The sequence below is a fragment of the Tachyglossus aculeatus genome, chromosome 15 (genome assembly GCF_015852505.1).
Source record: "Tachyglossus aculeatus isolate mTacAcu1 chromosome 15, mTacAcu1.pri, whole genome shotgun sequence".
Classification (NCBI taxonomy): domain Eukaryota; kingdom Metazoa; phylum Chordata; class Mammalia; order Monotremata; family Tachyglossidae; genus Tachyglossus; species Tachyglossus aculeatus.
The window spans coordinates 26,396,378-26,414,243 of NC_052080.1; the positions used below are offsets into that span (position 1 = coordinate 26,396,378).

General features: G+C 53.5%; 1 protein-coding gene across 3 annotated transcripts in view; it reads left to right on the top strand.

Moving 5' to 3' along the window:
* MBTD1 (mbt domain containing 1) overlaps positions 1–17,866 on the top strand; it is a 40,804-nt gene that overhangs the window by 6,007 nt on the left and 16,931 nt on the right. For 2 of the 3 annotated variants that reach the window (XM_038757171.1, XM_038757172.1), the window contains exons 3-7: positions 5,016–5,225; positions 5,499–5,638; positions 6,572–6,686; positions 6,794–6,879; positions 17,733–17,850. In XM_038757171.1, the coding sequence (XP_038613099.1) occupies positions 5,072–5,225; positions 5,499–5,638; positions 6,572–6,686; positions 6,794–6,879; positions 17,733–17,850 (613 nt within the window). In that variant the 5' untranslated portion in view covers positions 5,016–5,071. The remainder of the gene's footprint in view (positions 1–5,015; positions 5,226–5,498; positions 5,639–6,571; positions 6,687–6,793; positions 6,880–17,732; positions 17,851–17,866) is intronic. The other variant, XM_038757173.1, reaches the window with a different exon arrangement.

The window sequence follows — 17,866 nt, forward strand, 5'->3', positions numbered from 1 at the left end:
GAGGCCTCGTTGGCCCCAACGTCCCTGCTCACCGCCAGGCTCAGGGGACGTAGTCCAGGCTGTCCACCCCGGCTTTGAGTATTTCTGAGGACCCCCGAGCAGAGCAGCAAGAGGTGACTAGCTCGTACTCTGTATCGGGAGTATTTATGAAGGACCTGCTTCGGGCAGAGCACAGCCCTTGGTGTTTTGGGAATATCCCGAAGAAGATAAGGCTGGCTCCTTCAGAAAGTTGATGCCTACAGGGGGAGGCTCCAAGAGACAGACCCGCAATTAAACTGAAACGTTCCCAAGACCCGTTCCCAGGTTCGACAGCGAGAGCGGGAAGAGCTGGGATCCCCGAGAGGGTGGCAGGACCGGGGTTGGGCGAGAAGGCTTTGTCGGAAGACCCTCACGCTGCCGAGGCGGGGACGGAGAACGGGTTTGGAGGCCGTGAGCCCAGGCTGATACCAAACAGGAGCGGTGGGCGGCTAGTTGGCAACCGTGCCTGAGGATAATCAATTGACCAGTGGTATTTATTGAGCACTTATGGCGTGTAAAGCATTGTTCCAAGCACTTGGGAGAGTCCAATGCAACGGAGCTCATTGTCCACAAAGAGAGGGCAGCTGTGAAGCTCGTGACCAGAGGCTTTTCAGCAGGTCTGAGAAGCCGCGTGAGCCTCCAGAGGTTTCCGCAGGGGCCTACCTGTAACCTGGTCTTCTGTAACCTGGCACGCCTCCCCCCCCCGGCTCAGCATTTCGGGGGCTCGGAGGGAAAGGCCACGAAGGGGGAGACCGGAAATCGTCTAAACGTCCAGCTGGGGACATGAGGCGGTGGGCTCTTCCTGCCCACCCTGAACGTGAACCGTCACGACTCGGCCGTCTTCTGGGACGATGCCACTTTTAAAAGACCAGGGCGGGCCTGACCGGTTTTACCTCTTCTGGAATACGTTCTGCTCAGTGGTCAGCCGACTTGGGGAGAGGCCCCATTTTGTGGCGGGAGAACGGAGCGGTCCCCGTGGTCAGGAAGGTGAGCGAAGCGGTAGCCTGACGCCCCGAGTAGCTGAAGTCAAGACCTCAGCTGACAGCAACAAGTTCCGCTCTGGAGCCATTGGCCAGAGCTGAGGGACCGCGTGTCCCCGGAGGGCCGGTCAGGGGACACCTCGGCCACCGCTAAAATTTCGGCTTTTGTCCCAAATCCACTACCGGGACCGTGTCCAACCTAACTAGTGTCTACCCCAGTGCTTACAACGGCGCTCAACACATAGTAAGCAGTTAGCAAGTACCATAATTATCGATTATATCGGAGCCGGCTCACTGAGTTCCGTAGTCTCCACTACGCTGTGCACACAGCACATAATAATAATGGTATTTGTTAAGCGTTTACTATGTGTGAAGCACCGTTCTAAGCGCTGGGGGATGCAAGGTGATCACGTTGTCCCACGTGGGGCTCACAGTCTTCATCCCCGTTTTGCAGATGAGGTGTCTGAGGCACAGAGACGTTAAGCGGCTTGCCCGGGGTCACACAGCTGACAAATACCATCGCTTAAGGACTCGCCCATGCTAGGTGCTGGTGGACTGTGGTGGAGTAGAGTCTTTCAGCTACAAGGGGCCACTCTGCTCGTGGAAATGGTCCCCGTTAGATGCAGTTTGGGAGCTCTGAAAATCCCCTTGGGGAATCTGGAGACCTCAGGCCCTTCCCTCGAGCCCTTACGTGTTTGGATTTGGGGGTAGGGAGGTGCCCACAGTCCCCTCGGGCAGGTGGATAGGTGCTCTGAGCCCAAAGGTGGGACAGTGGCAGGACCCTCAGAGAGTCGGCGTCCTTCGTGGGGCGACCAGAGGACCCTAAGCCTGGGGAAGAATCTGCTGGACCTCTTTGAGGTGGGTCAGCCGTGCACTCTGGAGGATTTGGGGCTTTGTCATTGGCAGGATGAGAGCCAGGCCCAGACTCTGCGGACCCTCTGCACCGAGGCAGATAACGTGCCAGAGGGTCTTGACTCTGGCATTTGGCTTCCAGTGGCCACGCTGGCCACTGTGTCATTAACTGTGTCATTCTATATTAAGTCTTTATCCAAGAAGTTGGCAAACCACCCCTTGACGTGTGTATATATATGTGTATATATATGTGTATGTATATATGTGTGTATGTATATACATATGTATGTATGTATGTATATACATATGTATGTATGTATATACATATGTATATGTGTATGTATGTATATACATATGTATATGTATGTATGTATATGCATATATATGTATGTATGTATGTACATATATATACACACACATATATATATGCATATGTACATAGATATATGTAAGTATGTATGCTCTGAGGCCAAAATATCTACTCAATCCCACAAGATTACCAGTTTTTTTATAGGGCAGCGGGGTCGTGTCTGCTAATTCTATTGGACTCTCTGGTGTGCTCACTACAGTGCTGTATACGCAAAAACTGCTCAGTAAATCGATCCCAAAGCGAATATTACGGCCAGGGAACACGTCTGCTAATTCTGTTGGATTGTACTCTCCCAAGCGCTCGGTACGAATCCCGGCTCCGCCAATTGCCAGCTGTGTGACTTTGGGCAAGTCACTTCTCTGTGCCTCGGTGACCTCATCTGTAAAACGGGGGTTAAAACTGTGAGCTCCCCGTGGGACAACCTGATCACCTTGTAACCTCCCCAGCGCTTAGCAGATAGTAAGCGCTTAACAAATACCATCATTATTATTATTGTTACAGCGATCTGCACATAGTAATAATCAGTAATCGTGTTTCAATAAGTATAATTGATAAATGACAGCGGTGGCATCACATGCCAAGCAGGGTGCTTAACGCTGGGATTGAAGGCAAGATAATCCAATTGGACACAGTGCCGATTCTACGCCAGGGCTTACAGTCCAAGGGAGGACAGGTATCGTATCCCCTTTTCCAGGTGAAGAAACTCAAGGACAGAGAGGAGAAGCGACTTGCCCAAGGAAGCAGCGGGAGGGAGGCAGAGCTGGGACTAGAACCCAGATCTCTCGACGCTGGTTCCGTTGCTTTTCCCGTGAGGGCACGAGAATAAGGAAATCCATCCCTCCTTTGGTTTTTTAGCGAGTTGCGATCTTGAATGGGGTTTGGCCATGAGTTTACATTTCTCCAGACTGCTGCAGCCGGGGAGAGGAGAGCGGGGTTGCTCTTAAGTGAGCCCCTTCCTTCCTCTCCCCCTTGTCCCCCTCTCCATCCCCCCATCTTACCTCCTTCCCTTCCCCACAGCACCTGTATATATGTATATATGGTTGTACATATTTATTACTCTATTTATTTATTTTACTTGTACATTTCTATCCTATTTATTTTATTTTGTTGGTATGTTTGGTTCTGTTCTCTGTCTCCCCCTTTTAGACTGTGAGCCCACTGTTGGGTAGGGACTGTCTCTATGTGTTGCCAATTTGTACTTCCCAAGCGCCTAGTACAGTGCTCTGCACATAGTAAGCGCTCAATAAATACGATTGATTGATTGATTGATTGATTGATTAAGTGTCTGACTGTTGGGCGTAGAAGAAGTCCAGCCCGGTGTGCAGAACCACTCGCTAATCATCTTCTAGCCAGGCCAAAATAGCCTGCAAACTTAGGAACCAAACTTGGAATGAGCCTAGACCCGCAAACCTGGCCTTAAAAGTATATCTGTCAGGTCATTCGCAGTGGGGCAGTCCCTCAGAGAGCGGCATCATTCGTTCAGTCGTATATATTCATTCATTCAGTCGTATTTATTGAGCGCTTACTATGTGCAGAGCACTGTACTAAGCGCTTGGGAAGTACAAGTTGGCAACATATACAGACGGTCCAAAACAGTAAACAGGCATCAAAAGCATCACTATCAATAAATAGAATGATAGATAATATATACACACATCAAAACGATAATAATAATAACGGGGGGGGGAAAGAGTCTGGCTCTCCCAAGTGTCTCAATCAAGTGATCATAATGGCCTAACGGTCAGAGCCCGGGCCTGAGGGTCGAAAGGATCTGCGTTCTAATCCCGGCTCTGCCCCTTGGCCGCTGTGTGACCTTGGGCTAATCACTTCACTTCTCTGGGCCTCAGTTACTTTAACAGTAAAATGGGGATTGACTGTGAGCCCCATGTGGGACATAGATTGGGTCCAACCTATTTTGTATTCATTCAGTCGTACTTATTGAGCGCTTACTGTATGCAGAGCACTGTACTAAGCCCTTGGGAAGTACAAGTTGGCAACAGATAGAGACGGTCCCTACCCAACAGTGGGCTCACAGTCTAGAAGGGGGAGACAGACAACAAAACAAAACATACTAACAAAATAAAATAAGTAGAATTAAAATGTACAAGTAAAATAAATACAGTAATAAATACGTACAAACATATATACATATATACAGGTGCTCTGCCAATTGTCAGCTGTGTGACTTGGGGCAAGTCGCTTCACTTCTCTGGGCCTCAGTTCCCTCATCTGTCAAGTGGGGATGAAGACTGTGAGCCCCACGTGGGACAACCTGATCACCTTGTAACCTCCCCAGCGCTTAGAACAGTGCTCTGCACATAGTAAGTGCTTAATAAATGCCATTATTATATATTGAGCGCTTACTGTGTGCAGAGCACTGTACTAAGCGCTTGGGAAGTCCAAGTTGGCAACATCTAGAGACGGCCCCTACCCAACAGTGGGCTCACAGTCTAGAAGGGGGAGACAGAGAACAAAACAAAACGTAGTAACAAAATAAAATAAATAGAAGAAATATGTACAAATAAAATAAATCAATAAATAGAGCATCAGGAACCGTTTCGTACCAGGAAACGTGGACTGTGGGAATTGGGTGCGGCACCTCCAGATCTACACTATGACCTGCCAAAAAAAAATTGCGTGACTCTCAATGGCTCTGAGCAGCCTGAATCCGAGGTGACTTCCTAAGGCACGTGTGTGTTTACATGTGTGGGAGAGAAAGAGAGTTACGAGAGATAGAGACACACACACACCCGCGATAGCCGGACGGAATGTAACCTGGCGGGCTTTCTCCGCAGAGGCCGAGCACCGTCCCCGCCCCGAGCGGAGGAGGAGGAGGCGGGCTTCGTTCGGGATGTTTGACGGCTATGAGAGTTGCAGCGAGGACACGAGTAGCAGCTCCAGCTCGGACGAGAGCGAAGAGGAGGTGGCCCCTTTGCCCTCCAGCCTCCCGCTTATCAAAAACAATGGGCAGGTCTACACCTATCCGGACGGCAAGTCAGGCATGGGTGAGTAGCGCTCCAACACCCCCCCTCTTCTCCGGCGCCGGCCCGGGGGGATTTCCGCAGCTTGGAAGCCGGGGCTCGGGGGTTGTGGGGGGAAGGACCAGGCAGGTGGGAGCCTCCTCTCCCCCTTTCGGCTCCCGGCCCGTGCACCCCGCGGACCAGAGCGCGCTCTCCGCCCGCCCCCGGGGCCACCGGGTCTGAGCCGAAGTCGCCCGATCCCCCTCGGACAGAGCCGGGCCCCGTGGGCTGAACCTGGCTTCTCTCCCCGTTTCCCAGCCACCTGTGAGATGTGCGGCATGGTGGGAGTCCGCGACGCCTTTTACTCCAAAACCAAGCGTTTCTGCAGCGTCTCGTGTTCCCGAAGTTACTCCTCCAACTCCAAGAAGGCCAGCATTCTGGCCAGGCTTCAGGTAACGGTACAGGAACCTTCTTATCTTTCCCCCCTTCTCCCCCAAATCGGCCCGCCCCGGTTCCCAACGGATCGGGCCCCTCTCGCCCCCGCGCCCCTTCGTGTTTAGTGGCTGGGCCCTCCGTTTCACCACCTCCTGTAGACCACCGATTAGCTGATTAGCTTTTCCCGGGTGAGCGCACGTGCGATCGGAGACAGCGAAGGCCGTGGCTAAAGCCGGCATTTCCCTCTAACCTTCTGGAGCTCTACGATCAGGGAAAATCTACCCTCCCGAGCGATCTGGAGATTCCCGCAGAACTTGACTTGCTGCAGAGTCCCTCGATACTGAATACGTAGTAGGCTTTTTCTGCTGCATCACTTTCTAAACTTTTTCTCTCCCTCTCGTTGGAGAAGGAGCTCAGTCTTGCTGCAGTTATTTCAAGGTCCGCCTCCCCCTCTAGACCGTGAGGCCCTCGTGGGCAGGGATCTTGTCTGCCGACTGCGTTGTAGGCTTCTCCCCTGAGGTCTGCGCCCAGTGAGCGCTCAGTAAATATCCTCGGTTCATCGACAGAGCGGAGGGAGTCTCAAACCTCAGATTTTCTGCGGCCTGCCCCCCTCGAGCCGTCATGACTGGGCCTAGGCCCGTTCCCGGTCTCTTCTACGGCGAAGTCGACACCCGGCCACCAACCACGGCTCGGCTAGCGGCCCGAACTGTGGCACCGCCGTCTCCGGTGGGACCCACGGGGATTTCTCTGCCAGGCCTGCCCCAGCTCGGGCATCTGTCCATGGGGCCCGCGGCCCAGATCGGTGTCTCTGGGCATAAAGGGAGTCCATCTCCCGGACTTACCGAGTAGTGGTCCGAGGGGAGCCGACCTGAGCGTGAGGAGAGAGGCAAAAGCGTGGCCGCCCTCTGGGGTTTCTCAAAGAGGCGCCTTATTTTACTTAACTCTTCTCGTTCCAGGGCAAGCCTCCAACCAAGAAGGCCAAGGTTCTCCAGAAACAGCCCCTGGTAGCCAAGCTAGCCGCGTACGCTCAGTACCAAGCGACCTTGCAGAGCCAGGCCAAGACGAAGGCCGGTGAGAGAAGGGGGCCGGCCGGGGCGGGGGGCGGCGCTGGGACCCCCGGGGAAGGCGAGCCCGCGGCCTGTGGCCCCCCGACTTCATCTGGGTTCCTTCTGTTTCAGCCACGGTCTCTGTGGAAGGCTTCAGCTGGGGCAACTACATCAACAGCAATAGCTTCACAGCGGCTCCGGTCACGTGTTTCAAGCATGTGAGTATGTGGCCGTTCTGGGCCGAGCCACCGCGTTCGGCGAAAATCGCTCGAGACCCACAGCCTCTGGGTCTGGGTGGTGGTGGTTTCCTTTTCACCTCCGCAATATTAATGACGGAGTGTCCTGTTTTAAAAAAAGAGGAAAAAAAAGAGAATTAAGTCAGTGCCAGAGATCTCCCAGGAAGAAACGGATCCGGCAAACTTTAGTCCAAAGCCCGTGGCGCGTTTTCCCCCAGATTGAGGCGGTGTGGTTGGGGTCCCCCTCATTTTCTCCTGTTGTTAAATCCCTGAGCCCCAGGCCTGTCACGGCACCCCCCTCACCCGCCAACCTCCGCCCCTTGAGTAGGAACCAGCGGGCAGGTGGTTCCAAAATCTCTGCCTTCACCATGTCTGAGCTTTTGGGGAAAAAGGTGAAGGAGTGGGGGCTGTGTTCTTCTTAATAGTTTTCTTGAGTTGCGCTCTCGGTTGAGGGGAAATCTGAACTTCCAAGTGACTCTTCTGTTGTGTTTTGCGTTCTCCTATGCGCTTAGTACAGTGCTCTGTGCCTAATGAACGCCCAATAAGTACCATTCGTCGATTGATTCCTCCTTCTCCCCTGAAATACCCGGAAAACCAAACCTAAGGCTGAAAAAAGCAATTGGAAAGGCTTCTAAGGTTTTTCTTTAAGGTCCAGGTTATTTGGGACCAGTGAAAGACCGTTCAGATTCGCACTGGAAGCTGTGTGTCTCTGAAGACCGATTACTAAAGATGCTCACTGGGAATTCATACGCGACTTCGTCCCGAGAATGAATTGTGTGTAGCCTTTTTCACCGTGTCCTTAAACTGGCTTTGTGCGCAAAGCTGCCGTATCACTGCAGAGTCGAGTGGGTCTGTGTGTTTGTGGATCAGCAGAGAACTCTGTGCAGATAAAATATATGCACACTTTGCTTTCCGATTTCCCAATTCAGTTAGGCATTAAGTGCCAAAAAATCTGTCTCCAGTAGCATCTTCCAGGTTTGGCTTCCAATTCTGAATAAGGAACGCGTTCGTTGTCTCGGAGACGTATCCGTTCGCGCTTTCTGTTTGGTACCGCTTCAGTTGACGCGTTCAGAGGTGGAGTAACAAAGGAAGAGCCGGCCCGCCGCGGGGTCCGAAGCGTCGGGTGCGAGCGCGGTGGGTTTGCCCCCTCGAATCGCTTTCTTTAACTTTTGGGTAGCGGCTGCGAGGCGGAACCGGTTTCTGGTAAACGAAGCCCCCTGCGTGACCCCGAAACTGAAAGGGAAAAGGCGTCTGGTAACCCCCCGCACCCGTTCTGGTGGGTTTGACTGCAGTTTGAGGAAGCGGGAAGGGTCTCATCCTTCTCTGCCCCTCCCCACCCGGCACCGAGCTTCCGGTGGCCCGCGTTGTCCCCGCGCTTGACACTTGACCGTTGGAGAACCGCGGTGACGAGGGGAGGGGAGGAGGGCGCAGCCGGGGACCCCCACACTGCGCGGAGCCAGTCTGGTCCCAGTCTACACTTGGTCCATGTCCGCATGGCTTGTGTCTGAGGGTGGGTAGGTTCGGGTGGGCGTGCGTGTCCTGCCCCGGCTGTGGAGCGGCCCAGATCCCGTCATAATTTGGGGGTCCGTCTGGCAAATCGCATCCTATCCTGTTTGGGGGAATTCGAGACAGAAAGTCTTAACCGTCTGCCGACGTCTAGCGGGTCCACTTTTTCGCCGAGGCCTCTGGCTTTACGATGAGGCTCCCGGCCTTCCTCTGGCCAATCCTTGAAACGGCTAGCATCTTGGCAGGAGCGGAGTGAGTGCGCAGAGAATTCTTGTGGCTCAAGTTGATAAGCATTCACCCCCTTCTCACAATTGATTTAGGAAGCCTGGTCCACGGAGGGCAGCCTTCTATAAGGGATTTTGGAAAAATGACCTGGGCCCTGTTCTCCGAAGCGTTTGCTCAGTCTTCTTTAAATACACTTCGAATATGCCCCCTTGGTTAACTTTTTTTTTAGCTTTCCCTCTCCCAGGCACTTAGTCCACACAGTAAAAAATCACTCCCACTGTTTGATTGATCAGAGTTTATGGGGCAGAAGTGACTGTACGTGCTATGTGGGGCCCGGGTAGGGCTCTGGCTCTGTCCGGAAAGTTTCTGGGACTCAGAAAGTCGTCGGTTCTAAGCGCATGTTACGTGCCAAGCACCGGGGTAGATACGAGGTAATCAGGTTGTCCCACGTGGGACTCACCGTCTTAATCCCCGTTTCCCAGATGAGGTCACTGAGGCACGGAGAAGTGAAGCTACTTGCCCAAAATCACTCGGCTGACAAGCGGCGGAGCCGGGACTAGATCCCACGACCCCCGATTCCCAAGCCCGGGCTCTTTCCACTGAGCCCCGCTGCGCTTGTGTGCTGTGTGACCTACGTCGAGTCACTTCACTTCTCTGGGCCTCCGTTCCCTGAGCCAGAAAACGGAGATTGAAATTGTGAGCCCCAAGTGAGACAGGGACCGTGTCCATCCCGATGTGCTTATATCTACCCCTGCGCTTAGTACGGCACATAGTAAGCGCTTAAAAAATACTGTCATCATCATCATCATCATCAGGAGGGGACCACCCAGAGCGAGTCCAGATCTGGATTCCGGATTGGAAGGGTCAGGGACGTGGGCGCCATAGAGGGGTGGCAGCTCTGTGCAAAACCCGGATCGGATTGTATATATATATATTTATGTATAATTTATTATTTATAGAATATACTACATATATATTTTTTTCTTCTAATACAATTCTCAAAGGCTGTAGCAAAACTCATGCAGGAGGAACATTCATTTATTCGATTGTATTTATTGAGCATTTAATGTGTGCATTGTACTAAGCGCTTGGGAGAGTACAATATAACAATAAACAGATACATTCCCTGCCCACAACGAGCTTACAGTGTAGAGAGGGGGAGACAGACATTAATAGAAATAAATAAATTGCAGATCTGTATATAAGCACTGTAGGGCTGCGAGTGGGGAAGGACAACGTATTTATTACTTCTTTATTTATTACGTATTTATTATTTTTCGTACATATTTATTACTCTATTTTATTTGTACATATTTATTCCATTTATTTTATTTTGTTAATATGTTTTGTTTCGTTGTGTCTCCCCCTTCCAGACTGTGAGCCCGCTGTTGGGTAGGGACCGTCTCTCTATGTTGCCGACTTGGACTTCCCAAGCGCTTAAAGGTACAGTGCTCTGCGCACAGTAAGTGCTCAATAAATACGATTGAATGAATGAATGAATCATCTTCCTACAGCGCCTGGGGATACTCTGCCAGAATTTGTCTGGCGTGGGTGTTTTCCCGAAACCCTTTTTATCCCTGGTGGGGTTTTTTTGTTTCGTTTTAAGTCTCAACGTCCCCGAAAGGGAGGGGATCCATACGTGCCGAAACCGAGGCCCGGGAAGGTCAAGGTTTCGCGGCAGAGCAGGGAGTAGAACCTGGCTCTCCTGACTGTCGGATATCTGTGTGCTTTTCCCGGGACTCTGAAGGCTTTTCCTAGTTACACGCTTGGGGAGGAGCATTCAGGCCGCCAGCCCACCGGCTGACCAGTCGCGATGGCTTTCCGAATTGGGCGACCCTCACCGGGATGGTTCTGGAAATACCATCGGTATTTCTGTCGCTTTTCAGGTGGCTGCTGGTAAGCCCGGGCCACAGAATCAATCAGTCAATCAATCAATCGTATTTATTGAGCGCTTACTGTGTGCAGAGCACTGTACTAAGCACTTGGGAAGTCCAAGTTGGCAACATATAGAGACAGTCCCTACCCAACAGCGGGCTCACAGTCTAAAAGGGGGAGACAGACAACAAAACCAAGCATACTAACAAAATAAAATAAATAGAATAGATATGGACAAGTAAAATAAATAGAGTAATAAATATGTACAAACATATATACAGGTGCTGTGGGGAAGGGAAGGAGGTAAGATGGGGGGATGGAGAGGGGGACGAGGGGGAGAGGAAGGAAGGGGCTCAGTCTGGGAAGGCCTCCTGGAGGAGGTGAGCTCTCAGTAGGGCCTTGAAGGGAGGAAGAGAGAAGACTCCCAGGCTAAGAGTTCGGCGAGGGGCCGGGGGGATTGGAGCAGGCAGGCGCCCTGGGACAGGAATACTGGACAGATCAACTCGGTAACGATTGCGGTGCGTAGTGTTGTGGCGATAGTTTTTTAACGGTATCTGTTGAGCGCTCACTACGCGCCGGGCGCCGCACGAAACGCTGAAGAAGAGCCAAAGGTATCGAGCTCTCGGAGCCACGTGCCACACCGTATCGAGCGCCGACGTGAGTCGCAGACGGGCCACGAAAGGCCCCTCGCCCAAATGGGGGGGAGCAGATGTGTCCAGCCAGGAGCGGACGAGAGCTCGTTTTAAAAATTCCTCAGTCCAAAACAGTGGCCCACGGCCGCTCTCGTGGTGGTCTCTCGGGCGCCTTGTCCCCCATGGCTCTCTCCGCTGGCAACAAATGGGGAGACCAGTGAGCTCCCGGCGACGTCCATCCCACCGGGCCCTCGGGAAACCCTCAGTTGCCGCATTCCTACGGCTGGATTTCCTTACCCATCATTCCTGCCCCACGGAGCCCGATAACGTGTTGGACTCGGGTCTGAAGTGCCGAGTCGAAGTGGGTGGTTTTTTTGGCTCGTTCCGTTTTTGTAACTACTCCTTTCTCTTCGGACTTCAACAGCGGATTGGCACGGAGTTCAAAGGGTTTCTCTGAAAGACGTAGGCAACCGTCGGCTGGGTCCCCTAGAAGCCACAGTTCCCGAGGAGAGGCCGGATCCCTGCGGCATTCGATCGTATTTGTTGAGCGTTTACTGTGTGAAGAGCACTTTTCCTACGCGCTTAGGGAAGTACAAATCGGCAACATATAGAACGGACTCACAGTCTAACTTCATCTAAGCTAGACCTTTCCTTCCTCTCCCCCTCGTCCCCGTCTCAATCCCCCCCATCTTACCTCCTTCCCTTCCCCACAGCACCTGTATATATGTTTGTACGTATTTATTACTCTATTTTACTTGTACATATCTATTCTATTTATTTTATTTTGTTAGTATGTTTGGTTTTGTTCTCCGTCTCCCCCTTTTAGACTGTGAGCCCGCTGTTGGGTAGGGACCGTCTCTATATGTTGCCAACTTGGACTTCCCAAGCGCTTAGTACAGTGCCCTGCACACAGTAAGCGCTCAATAAATACGATTGATGATGATGATCTAAAAGCCTTATGATTTTCAGAATGGGAAGCCACTTCCTGCTTATTTTCCGGATTTGGAATATTGTAAAATCTGGATGTGAATTCCAGAAGCATCCAAACAGGGCATTTATCTGGAGAGCGGTGCGCCCGTTTCTGCGTACGAAGCTCCTCCAGGGCATTGCGGCCTAGTTAAAAGAGCATGGGTTGGGTTCTGATCCCAGCATTTAACTTCCGAGTGACCTCGGGCAAGTCAGTTAACTTCCCAGTTCTCTCTTCTGTAAAATGGGAATTTACTGTCTGTTCTCCCTTCCTGGAGACTGTGGGACAGGGACGGTGTCCCTCCTGATTATCTTACATCCGCTCCACCGCTTAGTACTGTTTTTGGCATATCATCATCATCAATCGTATTTATTGAGCGCTTACTATGTGCAGAGCACTGGACTAAGCGCTTGGGAAGTACAAATTGGCAACATATAGAGACAGTCCCTACCCAACAGTGGGCGTATGTAATGCCCTCAACAAGCAGCAGCGTGTCCAAGTGGAAAGAGCCTGGCACGGGGGTCGGAGGACCTGGGTTCTAATCCTGACTCTGCCGCTTCCCTGCCAGGTGACCTTGGACAAGTCACTTAACTTCTCTCTGCCTCAGTTTCCTCACCTGCACAATGAGGATTCAAAACCTGTTCTCCTTTCTACTTAGACTACGAGGCCCGTGTGGAACCGGATTATCTTGTATATACCCCAATCAATCAATCAATCATATTTATTGAGCGCTTACTGTGTGCAGAGCACTGTACTAAGCGCTTGGGAAGTACAAGTTGGCAACATATAGAGACAGTCCCTACCCAGCAGTGGGCTCACAGTCCCCAGAGTTTAGGACAGTGCTTGGCGCATAGTAAAAGCCTAACAAATACCATTATTGTTACTGTTACTATTGTTATTACTATTACTATTTGTCGCCAACTTGCACTTCCCAAGCGCTTAGTACAGTGCTCTGCACACAGTAAACGCTCAATAAATACGACTGAATGAGTGATTGAATATCGTCAGTACTATTGCGTGGCTCAATGGAAAGAGCCCGGGCTTTGGAGTCAGAGGTCATGGGTTCAAATCTCAGCTCTGCCAATTGTCAGCTGTGTGACTTTGGGCAAGTCACTTCACTTCTCTGGGCCTCAGTTCCCTCATCTGTAAAATGGAGATGAAGACTGTGAGCCCCCCATGGGACAACCTGATCTCCTTGTAACCTCCCCAGCGCTTAGAACGGTGCTTTGCATATAGTAAGTGCTTAATAAATGCCATCATTACTAATACCCCTTTTATTTTTATTGGAAGCACTGGGACTGCTCCCTCCATATTCTGTTAGTCATTCATTCATTCAATTGCATTTATTGAGCGCTTACTGTGTGCAGAGCACTGTACTAAGCTCTCGGGAAGTACAAGTTGGCAACATACAGAGACGGTCCCTACCCACAACGGGCTCACAGTCTAGAAGGGGGAGACAGACAACAAAACAAAATATGTTAATAAAATAAATAGAATAGTTAGTCAAGAAGTCTAGCATATTTGTGTGATTTCCTTTTTCCTCTCCTTCCCAGATAGCATTTTCTTTGCTTCTGGACCCCCTTGCTGTCTTGGCGCAGGCGGAATTTTTCTCGTGAATAGGAAAAACTCCTTGTCTTCCCAATGCAGTCCTTTCTGCCGTAAGGCAGCGGTTACGGTCTCGAAACGCTCAGGCTCTGGGGAAATCACACTGGCGACCAGTGAGTCGACAAGAGTTGGCGGGTTGGGGAATGGGCCACGCCGACCGTTGAGAAGCCACGTGGCCTGGCGGGATGAAGATGTGCCTGGGTTCTAATCCTCCCTCCGCCACTTAACTGCTCCGTGACTCCGGGGAAGTCACTTCTCTGCCTCAGTCCCCTCATCTGCAGCGCGGAGACTCAATCCCTATTCTCCTTCCCCTTAAACTGTAAGCCCCGCATGGGACCTGATGATCTTAGATCTACCTCAGCGCTTAGTACAGTGCTTGTCACGTAGCGCGCTGAACAGATACCTCAGTTCCTCTTCTCGATGCCAATTTCTCTCTGGTTGTTTCATCCTCCACCTAAAAAAACGCCGCCGTCTGCCCTTGCCACTCGTTGCTGTTTCACTGTATCAAACAGTGAAAAGCTGCAGAGACGCGCAGTCCGGCAGGGATCGGGGGTCGTGATGGGGTCGCGCCTAGGCCGACGCCCCGCACCTGCTCACGTCCAATTTCTCCCTCCCCGCGTCTCCTCGGGTCGGCGTGGGGACCGCGGCCCAGCAGGGTGGACTCGGAGCTGGGGGGAACGGTTCCCGAACTCTTCCATCGTGCCCTATCGAAATGCGGGTCCCGTAGCTCCCAATTCCCCATTTCTCACTCGTGTCGACCGGCGTTACCCTCGTTGGCCCCCCTACCCTTTCTGAAATGAAATTCCCATGCTGAGGAGGTTGCGGGGCAGTGGGAGGAATTCTCCCTCTGTTCGGGTCAGCGTTTCCCTGGCCTATCCCAAACCGGTTCAGGAGATCCGTCCTGGGTGGAGAGGACCTTTGTTGTTTGTTTTTCGGGGGTTTTTTTTTTTTTTGCACTCACGCAGCGTGAACGTGTCCTCTGTCCCTTTTTAGCGAGGCAGCCCTGCGTCCGTTTCCCCAGGAGGTGAGGCAGCAGCGATCAGACTCCTAACGTTGTCCTCGAACTGATTTTTTTTTTTTCTTTTGATTGTTGTTGGCTTTTTTGGTTTTTGTGTTTTGGCTTTTGTTTTGGTTTTGGTTTTTTGTTTTTCATTTCCTCACACCACGCGGAGCCGCCAGGCCAGGCGGCGCCTCGGGTTCTCCTGCCGCCCCAGGTTCTCCCTCCCCGCCCAACCACGTGGAGGGACGGGGGGTGGCTCCCCTAGGTGACGGAGCCCGGGCCGCCGGGGCCGGGGACTCTCGGTGGGGCCGAGCCGCCCCGACTCCCAGAGAGGCAGACCCCCGGCCCCCCGCCCACGGCGTGCCACCGGCCCAGCCGAGGAAGGGTGCCCGCCCGCCGGGCCGTCGGGGAGCCCCCCGGGTCCGGATCTGGGCCGCGCCAGGGGACCTTCCTGATTGCAGCTTCCCTTGCAGGGAAGGAGAGCCGGCCGCTCCCAGATAAGTCCTCACGACCTTGCAGGGGAGGAGAGCCGCTCCCAGATAAGCCCTCCCGATGGTTCCCGGATCAGGAAGTGGTGAGCCAGATCTTCCTCGCTTGGGGAGGCGCCTGAGAGGCGGGCGGAGCTCTTCGCCACGAGTCTGGAAGGTAAATTTGTTGTTCCCTGTAAACTTTGGTTCTGCTAGTTCACACTATGCCAATCCAGATTTCAGAGTTCTCCCTCCCTCCCTCCCTCCGTCCCACCAGTCAGCGAGGACCAATGACCTGCAGGAAGTTGGGCCGCGGAGCCCGGGCTTGGCTAGTCTTTGGCACCGGAGACTGTTTGTCCGGCACGGGAAAAGGGAACGCCGGCGGGGCCCCGTCCGGTCCCGGGCCACCCCAGGGTGCACGGCCGGCGCCGGGGGGGCCTCTTTTCCTCCTCTTCCTCCTCCTCCTCCTCCCTTGCAGGGGGCGAGCTCTGTAGATTGGTGTAGGAGGGCCTAACAGAACCACAACCTTACAGGCAAGAACAAATGTCCCTTTCTGCTATTTTCTCCTATACCAATCCAGACCCGAGGAACCAAACCACCCCCCACCCTCACCGAGGCCCACGGGCCGACCGAAAGACTATCTATCGCCTAAGAGATGGGACGGTCCGTTGGGGAGCCGGGTTGGGAGTCGGCTCCTCGGGCTCTGCCGACTTCCTCCTCCTCCTTAGCAAGGGCCAGGCCCGAGCGGGCGAGGTATCGAGCAGCATCCAGGCGGCCGACGGCGCCTTGGCTGATTCCGGGTGTGAGCCCCCGCTTCTGCCACGGGGCTCAACTCCGAGCAGATCCAGAGGACCGGCCGGTGTTTCCGACCGATCCGGATGATCCGTCTCTTCCTCCGACTCCGCCGGCCGGCGGCGTGGCGGGAGGGGGGACCGATGCCACGTGGCGAGCCGGTTGCCCTCAGCCGAAGGAGCCACGGGCTCATCCCCCACTGAGCGGCAAGATCCCGGGCTTTCTTGACCGAAGCGGAGGGCCACGGTCGGTTCTGTTTGGTCTCCGGGCTTCCGGTCCTAGGTCCTGGTTCTTCCCCACTCATTACGGGCCCCCACCCGCCGCCACCCCCCTCCCCACCCGCCCTCCCCCGTCCCCAGCACCCTCCGACTCCCTAGGCTAGGTGCTCTGGTTTGAACAATCGGGCGATCCGAGCGAGTCCCCCCAAACCGGGGGGCGGGGGGAGGAAAGCCAATGGACCGGGAACCCCAGGGAGAGAGTGTTTGCTGCTGAGCATCATCGTTACCGTTCTCGTCAGGCCAGAGGGAGAGGTCCTCTTCCTCTCGGGGCTCGCGCTCGTAGGTTTACATTGGCTCGACCTTCCCCGTGGCACGGCGCGCCGCGCTCGGCTCGACGGTCAGCGAGCGGAGCCTTTTTCATTCCGACGGGGTGGTTTTGCCTAATCGGAGAGCCGGCCGGCTGTTGATGCCTTGGCATTTATCAGAATCCGGGCGTGAGAGGCAGCTTCGTTTACCGCTCTTGTTTTAGCTTCACAGAACCGATTACTCCCTCTCCCTTTCCCCTTTTCCCAAAACCACCGTTTCGATGTGACCTTTTAGTGATCTCCGCAGCTGTGGGTACATTGACGGAAACGTTTCCAAACTCTCCGAAGGTGTAGCATCCTCTTGGTCAGGACGATCCAGCTGGCCAACTCCATCGGAGCCAATTAAAAATCTTGGGGGCCCCGCTTTTTAACCGAAGGCGCGTCTTCTGACCGTGTTGACGTACTGACCCCAGACCTCGACGGGCCCGTTTTTTTTTCTCTAGTCCTCGCCTGCCGGATTTCTTCAGCTTAAGTAGTCGCAACCCTTCCTCCCGTCAGTTTTCCTCACCCTCGTGCCAGGGAACAAAAGGAAAATGCCGCCTTTATAGGGGAAGGGGGGACGTAACCCTCCCGCACGGCTCGACTTCCTCTTTTACGTGGTCGCTAGTTACTTGCGCTGCAGGGGTTGTCTAAGATGCACGAGCGATGGAGACGTTTCTCTCATTAACCCGGGGTTGGGAGTCGGGTATGCAACTCCAGGTACTCTGGGGGGGGTCCGCCTTTTTGAGCGGGTTAAATTCAGGGCCCGATGGGAGCGATCGCCACTTAGGGCCACTCTGTCGATGGAAATCTGCCAAGTCGACCAAATGGGATTGTTAATTGTGCCCAACGTCACATTGCGGCTTCCTCCTTCCCCATCACCCCCCCAACCCTCAACACAAGGGCCCACGGTTGGAGTCTGAAGCCAGAGCCGTTATGTTGTCAATTCTGCTCATCCGAGTCGTGTTGTTCTTGAACGTCCCATTGAAACGCCTCGTAGATACTAGGGCATTGCGTTCTCTAAAAACCGAGTAGGGCAGGGGAGGGATGGGGCGGACTTTGCGGAGAAGCCCGAGAATGACCAGATTTCAGGTCCTCTTCCTGGACCCCGGCTACTTTCGGAGGACGGCTGTTGCCGATTTTAGGTGCTCTCCGTAGGCTCTGGAGGATAACGGGGTGCTAACTGGCTGTTTGTGTGCGACAGGCACCCATGGGGACCTGCTGGGGAGACATCGCCGACAACATCCGGGTCGAAGTGCCCAACACGGACTGCAGCCTCCCTACCAAAGTCTTCTGGATCGCGAGCGTCGTAAAAATCGCAGGTGAGACCCCAGCCCC